Source organism: Oncorhynchus tshawytscha, linkage group LG07, assembly GCF_018296145.1.
Source record: "Oncorhynchus tshawytscha isolate Ot180627B linkage group LG07, Otsh_v2.0, whole genome shotgun sequence".
Lineage (NCBI taxonomy): Eukaryota > Metazoa > Chordata > Actinopteri > Salmoniformes > Salmonidae > Oncorhynchus > Oncorhynchus tshawytscha.
In genome coordinates this window covers 29,051,844-29,067,953 of record NC_056435.1, presented here as the reverse complement: position 1 = coordinate 29,067,953, position 16,110 = coordinate 29,051,844, and the positions used below count along the sequence as shown (strand labels likewise).

Genomic DNA, 16,110 nt, shown 5'->3' with positions numbered 1-16,110 from the left:
CTGGCTACGGGGAGCATTCAACCAGGTAAGGTTGGGCAGGCTCGGTGCTCAAGAGCTCCAGTCAGTCCAGTCCAGTACTGTCACGTTCTGACTTTTATTCCTTTGTTTTCTCTTTATTTAGTATGGTCAGGGCATGAGTTGGGGTGGGCAGTCTGTTAGTTTTTCTATATTTTCTATTTCTGTGTTTGGCCTGATATGGTTCTCAAATCAGAGGCAGCTGTCTATCGTTGTCCCTGATTGAGAACCATATTTAGGTAGCCTGTTTTCCTTTGTGTTTTGTGGGTGGTTATTTTCAGTCTTTGTGTGTCTGCACCAGATAGAACTGTTTCGGTTTTCACTTTGTTGTTTTGTTTTTGATGTGTTCAGTTTCATTAAAAGAAAGATGAACACTTACCACGCTGCGCTTTGGTCCTCTCCTTCTTCCACCTCTGAATGCCGTTACAGGTAAGAATAATAAATGTTTTTTGTTTTTTTAATTTAAATTTTAAGAGCCCGGAATCTCAATTGGTGTTCTAGTTGATGGAAAGTTGTCCTGGAAAGATATTCACCAGCAAAGTGGTTTAGTCCGTCGGTATCATCAGGAAAAAACATGTGGTTTGGTTCATCAGGCTTGTTTTCTAACACGCTGACCACACCGCCCGTGTCGCATGCGCGCCAGTGCTGCAAAATAAATGTACACATACATGTTATTCCATCACTGCACCCACACTGCTCGCGCGCGTCTGCGTAACCAGGTGCTAAAATATAACTTGGTTCTATTTGTGACGCTTGACGCACTGCAAGTCCCGCCTCTCCCATCTCCTCATTGGTTTTTAGGAGCATATACCCACGTGGGTGATTGAAAGATGAACTGAGGTCCACACTCCAGTCCAGTTGGTGGTGGTAATGCACCTTCAAGTTGGTTGCCAACCACCATATAAAGTCCACATAAGAAGCCTGAAGGAGGAGAGATTACTAGAAACTAGGTTTACCCTTTTAAATGTGGATTAATTGTCCCAGTAGAGGACCTTGTGCATTTCAGGTAAAATATCATCCCAATGTTTACATCCCAGGACAAATTACCTACCAACAGCAAGCTAGCTAGCTAAATTGCCATAAATGTTTAACGCTTTTCGACCTGTCCAGAAATGAATATAGTTGGTTCAGAGTTCATTTTGATATTTCAACCGAAGTGTCCTGATCGTGTCTGTTGCGGGTGGACAAAATCAACATGCGTGCGATGGTGCACGCGTACGCAGTGTGGTCAGCATGTAACACTATAGTACAGCTTTATTTACCCATATCTCATTTACTGCAAAATTGTCTGGGACAGTACTACCTACAGTGGGGCAAAAAATTATTTAGTCAGCCACCAACTGTGCAAGTTTCCCACTTATAAAGATGAGAGGCTTGTAATTTTCATCATAGGTACACTTCAACTATGACAGACAAAATGAGGGGGAAAAAATCCAGAAAATCACATTGTAGGATTTTTTATGATTTTATTTGCAAATTATGGTGGAAAATAAGTATTTGGTCACCTACAAACAAGCAAGATTTCTGGCTCTCACAGACCTGTAACTTCTTCTTTAAGAGGCTCCTCTGTCCTCCACTCGTTACCTGTATTAATGGCACCTGTTTGAACTTGTTATCAGTATAAAAGACACCTGTCCACAACCTCAAACAGTCACACTCCAAACTCCACTATGGCCAAGACCAAAGAGCTGTCAAAGGACACCAGAAACAAAATTGTAGACCTGCACCAGGCTGGGAAGACTGAATCTGCAATAGGTAAGCAGCTTGGTTAGAAGAAATCAACTGTGGGAGCAATGATTAGGAAATGGAAGACATACAAGACCACTGATAATCTCCCTCGATCTGGGGTTCCACGCAAGATCTCACCCTGTGGGGTCAAAATGATCTCAAGAACGGTGAGCAAATATCCCAGAACCACACGGGGGGACCTAGTGAATGACCTGCAGAGAGCTGGGAACAAAGTAACAAAGCCTACCATCAGTAACACACTACGCCGCCAGGGACTCAAATCCTGCAGTGCCAGACGTGTCCCCCGGCTTAAGCCAGTACATGTCCAGGCCCGTCTGAAGTTTGCATCCAAAGAACACCTACACCTACATACCTACTGTGAAGGATGGGGGTGGAAACATCATGCTTTGGGGCTGTTCTTCTGCAAAGGGACCAGGACGACTGATCCGTGTAAAGGAAGGAATGAATGGGCCCATGTATCGTGAGATTTTGAGTGAAAACCTCCTTCCATCAGCAAGGGCATTGAAGATGAAACGTGGTTGGGTCTTTCAGCATGACAATGATCCCAAACACACCGCCCGGGCAACGAAGGAGTGGCTTCGTAAGAAGCATTTCAAGGTCCTGGAGTGGCCTAGCCAGTCTCCAGATCTCAACCCCATAGAAAATCTTTGGAGGGAGTTGAAAGTCCATGTTGCCCAGCAACAGCCCCAAAACGTCACTGCTCTAGAGGAGATCTGCATGGAGAAATGGGCCAAAATACCAGCAACAGTGTGTGAAAACCTTGTGAAGACTTACAGAAAACGTTTGACCTCTGTCATTGCCAACAAAGGGTATATAACAAAGTATTGAGATAAGTATTTGGTCAATAACAAAAGTTTATTTTCCACCATAATTTGCAAATAAATTCATTAAAAATCATACAATGTGATTTTCTGGATTTTTTTTCTCATTTTGTCTGTCATAGTTGAAGTGTACCTATGATGAAAATGACAGGCCTCTCATCTTTTTAAGTGGGAGAACTTGCACAATTGGTGGTTGACTAAATACCTTTTTGCCCCACTGTATGTGTGTGTATATATATACACATATATAATATATATATATACACATATATATATATATACATACACAGTTTAAGACGGAAGTTTACATGCACTTCGGTTGGAGTCATTAAAATTTGTTTTTCAACCAGTCCACAAATTTATTGTTAACAAACTGTAGTTTTGGCAAGTCGGTTAGGACATCTACTTTGTGCATGTACTTTGTGCATCTACGTTGTGTATAATTTTTCCAACAATTGTTTACAGACAGATTATTTCACTGTATCACAATTCCAGTGGGTCAGAAGTTTACATACACTAAGTTGACTGACAGCTTGGAACATTCCAGAAAATGAGGTCATGGCTTTAGAAACTTCTGATAGGCTAATTGACATCACTTGAGTCAATTGGAGGTGTATTCGTTGATGTATTTCAAGGCCTACCTTCAAACGCAGTGCCTCTTTGCTTGACATCATGGGAAAATCAAAAGAAACCTCAGAAAAAATTGTAGACCTCCACAAGTCTGGTTCATCCTTGGGAGCAATTTCCAAATGCCTGAAGATACCACGTTCATCTGTACAAACAATAGTACGCAAGTATAAACACCACAGGACCACGCAGCCGTCATACCGCTCAGGAAGGAGACGCGTTCTGCCTCCTAGAGATGAACGTACTTTGGTGCGAAAAGTACAAATCAATCCCAGAACAACAGCAAAGGACCTTGTGAAGATGCTGGAGGAAACAGGTACAAAGTATCTATATCCACAGTAAAACAAGTCCTATAACGACATAACCTGAAAGGCCGCTCAGCAAGGAAGAAGCCACTGCTCCTAAACCGCCATAAAAAAGCCAGACTACGGTTTGCAACTGCACATGGGGACAAAGATCACACTTTTTGTAGAAATGTCCTCTGGTCTGATGAAACAAAAAATCGAACTGTTTGGCCATAATGACCAATGTTATGTTTGGAGGAAAAAGGGGGAGACTTGCAAGCCGAAGAACACCATCCCAACCGTGAAGCACGGGGGTGGCAGCATCATGTTGTGAGGGAGCTTTGCTGCAGGAGGGACTGGTGCACTTCACAAAATAGATGGCATCATGAGGATGGAAAATGATGTGGATATATTGAAGCAACATCTCAAGACATCAGTCAGGAAATTAAAGCTTGCTCGCAAATGGATCTTCCAAATGGACAATGATCCCAAGCATACTTCCAAAGTTGTGGCAAATGGCTTAAGGACAACAAAGTCAAGGTATTGGAATGGCCATCACAAAGCCCTGACCTCAATCCTATAGAACATTTGTGGGCAGAACTGAAAAAGCGTGTGCGAGCAAGGAGGCCTACAAACCTGACTCAGTTACACCAGCTCTGTCAGGAGGAATGGGCCAAAATTCCCCCAACTTATTATGGGAAGGCTGTGGAAGGCTACCCATAACGTTTGACCCAAGTTAAACAATTTAAAGGCAATGCTACCAAATACTAATTGAGTGTATGTAAACTTCTGACCCACTGGGAATGTGATGAAATAAATAAAAGCTGAAATAAATCATTCTCTCTACTATTATACTGACATTTCACATTCTTAAAATAAAGTAGTGATCCTAACTGACCTAAGACAGGGAATTTTTACTAGGATTAAATGTCAGGAATTGTGAAACTGAGTTTAAATGTATTTGGCTAAGGTGTATGTAAACTTCAGACTTCAACTGTTTAAAATAAAAATATTTGTTTAACACTTATTTGGTTACTACATGATTCCATATGTGTTATTTCATAGTTTTGATGTCTTCATTATTATTGTACAATGTAGAAAATAGTAAAAATAAAGAAAAACCCTGGAATGAGTAAGTGTGTCCAAACTTTTGACTGGTACTGTATGTAAATTCAATAGTGTTTTGTATTTTTGTAAATTAGCAAACATTTCTAAAAACCTGTTTTTGCACTGTTATGAGATTTTTTTTAAAAATACATTTTAGAATAAGGCTGTAATGTGGAAAAAGTCAAGGGGTCTGAATACATTCCAAAGGCACTGTACATATACAGTGAGAGAAAAAAGTATTTGATCCCCTGCTGATTTTGTACATTTGCCTACAACAGGTTTAGGTGTTCATTCGCAATGTTACAATGCCTGAGATTGTACGTGTCGGTATGCGACCGTGTGTCTTGTCACTCACAGTGTGTGTAGTCTGTGCTCAGAGCTGTGGCAGGACTGCAGTCTCGTGTTGACCGTGCTGATACCAAGCATCACGTCGCCACACTCCCTACGCACCTTCTCACTGGGAGTGGGGGGGGGACAGAGAGGAGAGCATCAATCAGATGTTTTTGGTTTGTTCTAACGGTGTGTGTGTGTGCGTGTGTGTGTCGTGTGTGTGCGACTCACATGTAGCTGTAGTATCCGTGTAAGAGCACCTCTCTGTCTGTGTGTAAGGAATGCATTATCCTCAGGTACTGCTGGACCACTCCTACGATCACCTAGACAGAGGAGAAAAGAGAGGGAGGAGAGGATGAGAATGGGGGAGAAAAAAAGGGGGGGAGGGGTTGATTAATAAGAGTGATTTATTTACTAAATAGAAAACCACCACCATCAACAGATCATTCGGGGAGTTTTAACTGTCTCTTCCAGTTGGTCAAACACTGCTGGATCCTATGATTGGCCTGTGTGTGAAGTGAAAGAGCAGAAAGAGCAGTCAGCCACAACGTCGAACTGGGATGGGATAATGGGCATCTCTGCTACAGAAGACAAGACACTTTTTTACAGGTTTTGAATCAATTCGAGAAAAAAATGTGTGTGTGTGTGTGTGTGTGGGGTAGAGACGGGGCCACAGTAGTTGCTAGGGGATGGTGAATGTTTTAGGTTTTTTTGGGGGGGGGTTAGTGATTTAAGGGTCTGGGCCAAAGGGACCAGGAGGATCAGTTTACATTCTCTGTAGGGGAGTTCAGCGTGTGTCTCTGGGGCGTGGCTGAGCAGCAGTAGGGGCTGGAAGGGCGAGGTCGGGGGGAAGTTGACCATCTTCATGGAGCCCTCCAGGGAAAGGTCATGACCCAGGTACAGAAAGTGCTGTTGCTCCAGCCCCACCCCTGTCTGACACGCCACCTCTTCACGGAAGATGGCCACCCTGGGAGACGGGAGAGGTGTGGGGGGGGCACAGGTGGGTGTGAGTGAAGACTGGCAAGTGTGTGTGTTTGGGTGTATACTCACGTGTTGTGGTGGTGAATGTATATGCGGTGAGCTGCGGCCTGTTGCAGGCAGAACAGATGGACTGAGACTCTCTGTAGTATCTCTGTGGTGGCAAAAAATAACTGGCCAAATGCCCAACACTTCTCCTGGTCTGCCTCCAGTATCCCAGCTAACACTGGCACCAGTTGACCACTCAGACCCCTACACACAGAGGGGAGGGGGAGAAGAAGTGGAAGAGTGAGAGGTACTGACTGAGAGCTGGCAGCTCTGTGGCAGGCGGTAACTCCACTCTATAGGGCCGTCGTCAACCCTCTAGACTCCAGCAATGGCCCCAACCGGCTTCTCTGTGGTGACCTTATACCTGCACGGCACCGACAGGGGGAGAGTGGGAGCAGAGGAGAAGGAAGACACCAGCGTTTTATTGTCCTGTCCTGTTTCATCTGGTGTTGTGTTTTGATGAATCCCAAATCAATAAAATGGCAATAACTTGTTCATTTCAATGTAATTCCAGGTTGCCCATCGTAATTACACACACACCAACTGTTGGAGCTATGAAACACACAACACACACAGACTCACATGGTGGGCTTGTTCTTGCGGGGTCCTCCGTAGGGTGTGAAGGGTGAAGTACTGGCGGCAGCGTGGTAAAACGTCACTCCAATACTCCACAGGTCAACACTCACACCATAGGCCTTCTGCTGGGGTTTCCGCAGCACTGCACACTCATATATGTCTGAGTGCCACACACACACACACACACACACACACGCTAAATACTATAACTAGCCCTACCTTATGTTATCTGCTGAGGCTTAGGAAACACTGCACGCTCAGACAGGTCTGAGACAACATTCGAAGTAATCTCTCCTCTCCGTCCCGTTGTTCTTGTCTATAACAGCCCTGTACTTTGTCATGTACTTGTACATTTTATGTGGACCACAGGAAGAGTAGCTGCAGCATGTGCAGTAGCTAATGGGGATCCTAATAAACTAAGCTGTCGTTTACCTTTCCCCTCTTCTCCCTGTAGCCTCCCCGTTTTCTCTCCTCCACCACCCCTCTCTCTCTCTCACCACGTATTCCTCTGTCCCGTAGAGGGAGACAAACTTCTCATCGTCCTCTAGTTCTCTGGCCGCTCCAAATTCTGTTAGCTTATAGATGGACCTCCCGTCCTCTCCCACCTGACGAATGATGTTCCCAGGCTTAATATCCCGATGCACCACCCTGTTCTCACGCAGATGGTTCATCCCGTGCACTAGAAGAAATAGGACGAATGGTTCATCCAAATGATTGGGGGGGGGGGCACACCTTCTCATCCCCCGGCTCCTAACCTCTCTTCGCCTCCACCCACACTGACCCACACAATGTAGTACTATGAGGAGCTCTGGTTCTGGTAGACCGAAGGCGTTCTCTGGCTCCACCAGCAGACTGCCTCCTGAACAATACTCCATCACCAACACCCTCTGTTTACTCCTCAGCTACAGACAGAGAGAGAGAGGGGGGGGCATGACTAATCAGGTTTGATGAAGGTAAAAAACTGTTTGTTGCTACCCCTCTTCCTCTCCTCCCATCCTCACCTCCTCCACGGAGAAGAGCTTGACGATGTTGTTGTGGTTGAGTCTCCTGAGCATCTCGAACTCTCTTATCTGAACCTCGTACGGACGACTGTAGCTCATCAGTTTAAACACCTTCCCCGCAACCTGCTGCCCTGTCATCTACACACACAAGTTAGTTATCAAAAGTTAGCGATCGCATGACATCTCACTCACCCTTTGATGTGTTTGAAATATAAACGCAACATGTAAAGTGATGGTCCCATGTTTCATGAGCTGAAATAAAAGATCCCAGAAATGTTCCGTATGCACAAAAAGCTTATTACTCTCAAATGTTGTGCACAAATTTGTTTACATCCGGTTGGTGAGCATTTCTCCTTTGCCAAGATAATCCATCCATTTTTTTTTATTTAACCAGGTAGGCCAGTTGAGAACAAGATCTCATTTACAACTGCGACCAGGCCAAGATAAAGCAAAGCAGTACGACACAAACAACACAGAGTTACACATGGAATAAACGAATGTGCAGTCAATAACACAATAGGGAAAAAGTCTATATACATTGTGTGCAAACGAGGTAAGATACTAAGGCAATAAATAGGCCATAGTGGTGAAATAATGACAATTTAGCAATTAAACACTGGAGTGACAGATGTGCAGAAGATGAATGTGCAAGTAGCGGGGTGCAAAGGAGAAGAAAAAAAACAACAGTATGGGGATGAGGTAGTTGGATGGGCTATTTACAAATGGGCTTTGTACAGGTGCAGTGATCTGTGAGCTGCTCTGACAGCTGGTGCTTAAAGCTAGTGAGGGAGATATGAGTCTCCAGCTTCAGTGATTTTTGCAATTTGTTCCAGTCATTGGCAGCAGAGAACTGGAAGGAAAGGCGGCCGAAGGAGGAATTGGCTTTGGGGTGACCAGTGAAATATACCTGCTGGAGCGTGTGCTATGCGTGGGTGTTGCTATGGTGACCAGTGAGCTGAGATAAGTTGGGGCTTTACCTAGCAAAGACTTATAGATGACCTGGAGCTAGTGGGTTTGGCGATGAACATGAAGCGAGGGCCAGCCAACGAGAGCATACAGGTCGCAGTGGTGGGTAGTATATGGGGCTTTGGTGACAAAACAAAAGGCACTGTGATAGACTACATCCAGTTTACTGAGTAGTGTTGGAGGCTATTTTGTAAATGACATCGCCGAAGTCTAGGGTTGGTAGGATAGTCAGTTTTACGAGGCTACGTTTGGCAGCATGAGTGAAGGATGCTTTGTTGCGAAATAGGAAGCCAATTCTAGATTTAACTTTGGATTGGAGATGCTTAATGTGAGTCTGGAAGGAGAGTTAACAGTCTAGCCAGACACCTAGGTATTTGTAGATGTCCACATATTCTAAGTCAGAACCGTCCAGAGTAGTGATGCTGGACGGGCGGGCAGGTGCTGGTAGCGATCGGTTAAAAAGCAAGCATTTAGTTTTACTTGCATTTAAGAGCAGTCGGAGACCACGGAAGGAGAGTTGTATGGCATTGAAGCTCGCCTGGAGGTTAGTTAACACAGTGTCCAAGAAGGGCCAGAAGTATACAGAATGGTGTCGTCTGCGTAGAGGTGGATCAGAGAATCACCAGCAGCAAGAGCGACATCATTGATATATACAGAGTAAAGAGTCGGCCCGAGAATTGAACCCCGTGGCACCCCCATAGAGACTGGGGGATGCTTGGGCAAATTGCTGTGGGGGGTGCAGGGCTGTTGATCGGGATAGGGGTAGCCAGGTGGAAAGCAAGACCAGTCGTAGAAAAATGCTTAATGCTTGAAATTCTCAATTGTCATGGATTTATTGGTGGTGACATTGTTTCCTAGCCTCAGTGCAGTGGGCAGCTGGGAGGAGGCGCTGTTATTCTCAATGGACTTTACAGTGTCCCAGAACTTTTTGAAGTTTCTGTTTGAAAAAGCTAGCCTTTGCTTTCCGAACTGCCTGTGTATATTGGTTCCTAACTTCTGTGGCATATAAAGAAGCTGATTAAACAGCATGATTATTACACAGGTGCACCTTGTGCTGGGGACAATAAAAGGTCACTCTAAAATGTGCAGTTTTGTCACACAACACAATGTCACAGATCTCTCAAGTTTTGGTGAAGCTTGCAATTGGCACGCTGACTGCAGGAATGTCCACCAGAGCTGTTGCCAGAGAAACACCGATGTTTTAGAGAATTTGGCAGTACATTCAACCACCCTCACCGCAGACCATGAGTATGGTGTTGTGTGGGCTAGCGGTTTGCGGATGTCAACGTTGTGAACAGAGTGCCCCATGGTGGCGGTAGGGTTATGGTATGGCCAGCATAAGCTACTGACAACAAACAGCTACTGACAACAAACATTGAGCATGTTAGTGATGCTCTGGATCGACGTGTACGACAGCGTGTTCCAGTTCCCGCGAAGTTCGCGGCCTGTGAGTGTCGGCAATAAAAGAGGAAAGCCACAACTTGAGAGGAAGAGCTCTAGTGGATGTTCAAAGGTTGCCAGCAACAAGGGGTGGAGTGAGAGGAGACAGCCCGTCAATTCTGTTACCCTTCCAAGGACCGGTTACTGACAAAGTGACCATAGGATATACGAGTTATTAGGGGAGGGCTTATGTACCGAAGCCTTGAAGATATTAGAACTGCCAGAAGTTTGGGCATGTGGCAACAGCCTGTAAAGAGAAAAGGTGCCAGGTGTGGAGGGGAGCATGAGTATGGGAAGTGTGGGGATGGTGAACAACCTACGCGCTGCAGCTGTGGGGGTGCTCATAGCGTGGCATCTAGTGGGTGTGAGGCAAGGAAGCAGGTAGCGGAGGTGCAACAAGTGCCATATGCTGAGGCAGTGAGGGTGGTCCAGGGAGATGCAGGTTCCAGGGAGACATGGGTTGGAGCATCAATATGGTATACATAGATAAGAGAAAGCTGGTGATGTTCATAGCAGGAGCTATCAATAGCACTGCTAAAGTAGAGTCTAAAACAGAGAGGATTCAGCTAATAGTGAAATCTGCTGGGAGACATCCGAGTGTGACAGGGTTGACCTGGGAAGAGGTTGGAGATGACCTCAATCAGCCGAGAGTGGAGTCATGTATTACTGGATCTTAGTTAGTACTACAATGGAATGCCCGAAGCCTGTTGGCTGATGGGTAGGAGTTCAAGCAGTTCATTGTGGATGTGCCAGTTAAGCCTGATGTGATTTGTGGGGGGGGGTGGACTTGCCTACAGGATGCTCAGCAGAGGTAATTAACAGGAATATGTGGTGGTGGTGTGGTTGAGAGGAGGGGTGATAGTGAACAGATATTGGACCTGGAAGTGCTGGACAGGGTGGAGGGCCAGAATAGAACTAAGGTAATGTGGTGTGGGTTTTAATGCCCACAACACGCTCTTGGGGGAAAACGGATAGATGGAAATGGCCAAGTGATGGAAACATCTGATAGAAATGAAAGATCTAGTGTGCCTGAATGATGGCCGAGGGACCAGGATTGATGTACACTCTGGTATCTAATGCGATGGCAGGAATCTGTGAGTGGGAGGTATGGGAGGAGTCGACAGTAGGGAGTGATCATTACCTCATAGTATTCACAGTAGGGAGGAGGAGGTGTCAGTGGATGGAGTAGACAGGTGGGTGTTTGGAAGGGCAAAGTGGCGGGTCCCGTATGAGAACGTTTTACATTGCATCCTCGGCTGCAACAGATGTGTATCAACGGTACCGTAGACGTATGATTCGGGCCAGTTATATGTATCATGTAATGTAACCGGTAGTCTCTCTATTCACTCGACAATTTGAGAACTTGGTTCACTTGTTTACCTTTCCGACAGCAGCGAAGTCCACATTTCCTCTGACTGCATATGAATCCCTTCATTCTTGATTTCCTGTCAATGGGTTTCATTCTGAAGAGAAAGTGTTTCTGTTCTTGACACACAGCCTACATTCCATACCTCAGCCAACCAGACCCCTCCAAAAAGGACAGAGAAAATGATGGTGAGCACAGCCAACTACCTGTGGTCACTGGAAGATGTGCTTGGGCAGGGGACCACTGCCAGCATCTATAAGGCCCGCAACAAGGTAGGACTCCAAACTCCCCCTTACAAAAAAGATTGCAGTTAACACTTCTTCGGTGGGGTTTATAGGCGCTTGGCATCCAATGTTATGGTGCATTACCACCTATTGTACTGGAGTGTGGGCCAGAGACAGGGAGAACATTTTTTTATTATTGAACATTTATTTAACTAGGCAAGTCCGTTAAGAACAAATTCTTATTTACAATGACGGCCTACCCTGGCCAAACCCAGACGACGCTGGGCCAATTGTGCTGCGCCCTATGGGACTCACAATCAGCCTTTCGAAACCAAGGTGTCTGTAGTGACGCCTCAAAAACTACCTGCCAGGCCTGTTGCTCTTAAAGATAACATATTTGGGACTACATCTAATTACGTTCTACTCAATATACTCTGAACTCATTTCCTGTATCTCATTCTCCCTCATACTAGATGTCAGCCTCTCTCTTTCCCTCTGATACTCCCCACACTGTAGCAATACATGCTCCACGGTCTCTGTTTCCTGTCAATAATCACACTTTCCTGTTGGATGCTTTCCTATCACATTTAAGGTCTTATACAACTGGCTGTGTCCCACCCTTAATCTACTGGCTGTGTCCCACCCTTAATCTACTGGCTGTGTCCCACCCTTAATCTACTGGCTGTGTCCCACCCTTAATCTACTGGCTGTGTCCCACCCTTAATCTACTGGCTGTGTCCCACCCTTAATCTACTGGCTGTGTCCCACCCTTAACCTACTGGCTGTGTCCCACCCTTAATCTACTGGCTGTGTCCCACCCTTAATCTACTGGCTGTGTCCCACCCTTAATCTACTGGCTGTGTCCCACCCTTAATCTACTGGCTGTGTCCCAACCTTAATCTACTGGCTGTGTCCCACCCTTAATCTACTGGCTGTGTCCCACCCTTAATCTACTGGCTGTGTCCCACCCTTAATCTACTGGCTGTGTCCCACCCTTAATCTACCCGCTGTGTCCCACCCTTAATCTACTGGCTGTGTCCCACCCTTAATCTACTGGCTGTGTCCCACCCTTAATCTACTGGCTGTGTCCCACCCTTAATCTACTGGCTGTGTCCCACCCTTAATCTACTGGCTGTGTCCCACCCTTAATCTACTGGCTGTGTCCCACCCTTAATCTACTGGCTGTGTCCCACCCTTAATCTACTGGCTGTGTCCCACCCTTAATCTACCCGCTGTGTCCCACCCTTAATCTACCCGCTGTGTCCCACCCTTAATCTACTGGCTGTGGCCTACCCTTAATCTACCCGCTGTGTGACCCACCCTTAATCTAATGGCTGTGGCCTACCCTTAATCTACCCGCTGTGTCCCACCCTTAATCTACTGGCTGTGGCCTACCCTTAATCAACTGGTTGTGTCCCACCCTTAATCTACTGGCTGTGTCCCACCCTTAATCTACTGGCTGTGTCCCACCCTTAATCTACCCGCTGTGTCCCACCCTTAATCTACCCGCTGTGTCCCACCCTTAATCTACCCGCTGTGTCCCACCCTTAATCTACCCGCTGTGTCCCACCCTTAATCTACTGGCTGTGTCCCACCCTTAATCTACTGGCTGTGTCCCACCCTTAATCTACCCGCTGTGTCCCACCCTTAATCTACCCGCTGTGTCCCACCCTTAATCTACCCGCTGTGTCCCACCCTTAATCTACTGGCTGTGTCCCACCCTTAATCTACTGGCTGTGTCCCACCCTTAATCTACTGGCTGTGCCCCACCCTTAATCTACCCGCTGTGTCCCACCCTTAATCTACTGGCTGTGTCCCACCCTTAATCTACTGGCTGTGTCCCACCCTTAATCTACCCGCTGTGTCCCACCCTTAATCTACCCGCTGTGTCCCACCCTTAATCTACTGGCTGTGTCCCACCCTTAATCTACCCGCTGTGTCCCACCCTTAATCTACTGGCTGTGTCCCACCCTTAATCTACTGGCTGTGTCCCACCCTTAATCTACTGGCTGTGTCCCACCCTTAATCTACTGGCTGTGTCCCACCCTTAATCTTGTAAAAATAGCCTCCTCTCTTATGTCCCTTCCTGCCATCCTCCCCTCCCCAACTTTCCTCTGTACTTGAAATAAATGCCTGCCCTTAGTATCTCTATTCCACTGCTCCTGCTATCTCTGCACCATCACTGTCCATATCAGGATTTTTGCCTCTGCCTTGCTCATTAAAACTACAACATCAACACCCACTACTAAGTGCTTGTTTAGCCATTATATCGTATTTCCACCGAAATCTTCAAAGATAACCCCATTCAGTGACTGAGAATACATTGGGAATTGTCATCGGATTTGTTGGGAAACGTCAGAGAAATCCGAGTGTGCAATCGAATAGCGTTAGTTGTTTGTCACTTCTCGCCACTGTGGGGAGAATCGAGGCTGGTAGGATACTTTTATTCAATTAATAGAGCCTTTTTTGTGGGGGGGTGGACAAAATTGGCAATACTTTCCTATCCGTTTTCAAAGATGTATTTGACTATTGTCTGCAGTGTTGTGTAGAAAATAGTTTTATGGGTCTATTTGCAGTGTTTAACAATGCCCTGTCAGAAATCTCATCACATGTGACAACACGAAAGGCTGATTGTGAGTCCCATAGGGCGCAGCACAATTGGCCCAGCGTCGTCTGGGTTTGGCCAGGGTAGGCCGTCATTGTAAATAAGAATTTGTTCTTAACGGACTTGCCTAGTTAAAGAAATGTTCAATAATAAAAAAATGTTCTCCCTGTCTCTGGCCCACACTCCAGTACAATAGGTGGTAATGTACCATAACATTGAATGCCAAGCGCCTATAAACCCCACCGAAGAAGTGTTAACTGCAATCTTTTTTGTAAGGGGGAGTTTGGAGTCCTACCTTGTTGCGGGCCTTATAGATTCTGGCAGTGGTCCCCTGCCCAAGCACATCTTCCAGTGACCACAGGTAGTTGGCTGTGCTCACCATCATTTTCTCTGTCCTTTTTGGAGGGGTCTGGTTGGCTGAGGTATGGAATGTAGGCTGTGTGTCAAGAACAGAAACACTTTCTCTTCAGAATGAAACCCATTGACAGGAAATCAAGAATGAAGGGATTCATATGCAGTCAGAGGAAATGTGGACTTCGCTGCTGTCGGAAAGGTAAACAAGTGAACCAAGTTCTCAAATTGTCGATTGAATAGAGAGACTACCGGTTACATTACATGATACATATAACTGGCCCGAATCATACGTCTACGGTACCGTTGATACACATCTGTTGCAGCCGAGGATGCAATGTAAAACGTTCTCATACGGGACCCGCCAGGTGTTGTCACATGTGATGAGATTTCTGACAGGGCATTGTTAAACACTGCAAATAGACCCATAAAACTATTTTCTACACAACACTGCAGACAACAGTCAAATACATCTTTGAAAACGGATAGGAAAGTATTGCCAATTGCCCCCCCCCCCAAAAAAAAGGCTCTATTAATTGAATAAAAGTATCCTACCAGCCTCGATTCTCCCCACAGTGGCGAGAAGTGACAAACAACTTCGAACTAACGCTATTCGATTGCACACTCGGATTTCTCTGACGTTTCCCAACAAATCCGATGACAATTCCCAATGTATTCTCAGTCACTGAATGGGGTTATCTTTGAAGATTTCGGTGGAAATACGATTTACTCTGCCCAAAATCTGTCCATAAAAATGAATTGAATCGTTTTGGAATGGAGATCAATGACAGAGGGTCGAATTTGATTGACAAAAAATGTAATTGCTTATTTGATATAAGTTTCGTAATGGTTAGGTTGTTATGAGTGCACTGATATAAGTGAACGAAACCAACTCAACTGTACCTGCTGTTCAGGGGCGTACCTGCCCTTTCATTGTCTAGAATGGTCCCACCACTTCCCTGCCTTCCACCTTTGAGGACATGTATGTATATTGTTAGAGCGATCACTCGACTATCTTATCAATATAATGGATACCCTTCGATTCTATGAAAGTTTCGGTGCAGTGCTGTAACGTCCGAATTTTGAACCAGCCGGCTTCAAAGGTAGGCTCTGGTGACATCTAGTGGTTGATATTGCCTACTACATCGCTCTATACAGTCGGGTTGCCTCCCACAAAACTCATTGGCCTTGATTTCACAGGGCCTACTGTAATTTATTGGAAACGTCCATTTTGAAAATCCAGGTTTTGACGATGGAAAGATAATAATATTCATATTGATTATGATGTCCAGGTCTGGACTATTCGAGAGAACTGTGAGGGGTGTTCCTTTTGGTTTCCTACACTAAATGATCTCCTGACCCCTAATGGACATATGTTGCCTATCTATGGTATAGGACGTCTCTGATGGAGGAGACGACCATCTCTTCGTCGACACGGGCGCCGTGTTTGCTCCCTCTCTCCGTAATACAGTCATGTGGATGCAGCACTTCTGTAGACACAAGTGGTGAATGCAAAAAGTATCATCCTATGAGTGTGTGTGTGTGTGTGTGTGTGTGTGTGTGTGTGTGTGTGTGTGTGTGTGTGTGTGTGAGAGAGAGAGAGGAGAGAGAGAGAAGACAGA

At 45.7% G+C, this 16,110-nt stretch overlaps 1 protein-coding gene across 1 annotated transcript; it reads right to left on the bottom strand.

The window, feature by feature from the left end:
* Positions 1-5,988: 5,988 nt before the first annotated feature.
* On the bottom strand, positions 5,989-14,519 carry LOC121846786 (inhibitor of nuclear factor kappa-B kinase subunit epsilon-like). The gene is made up of 3 exons (XM_042324256.1): positions 14,433-14,519; positions 7,537-7,674; positions 5,989-7,437 (listed from the first exon to the last, which is right to left on the bottom strand). The coding sequence occupies exons 1-3, from the start codon at positions 14,517-14,519 to the stop codon at positions 6,964-6,966; spliced, it is 699 nt and encodes a 232-aa protein (XP_042180190.1). The 3' UTR covers positions 5,989-6,963.
* Positions 14,520-16,110: the final 1,591 nt, after the last annotated feature.

Coding starts and splice junctions, on each gene's coding strand:
- LOC121846786 (XM_042324256.1), bottom strand. CDS start 14,519: ATGGTGAGCACAGCCAACTACCTGTGGTCACTGGAAGATGTGCTTGGG. Junction 7,675..14,432: donor TCTATAAGGCCCGCAACAAG/GTAGGACTCCAA, acceptor TTGTGTGTGTAG/ATGACAGGGCAGCAGGTTGC. Junction 7,438..7,536: donor AGCTCTTCTCCGTGGAGGAG/GTGAGGATGGGA, acceptor CTCTGTCTGTAG/CTGAGGAGTAAACAGAGGGT.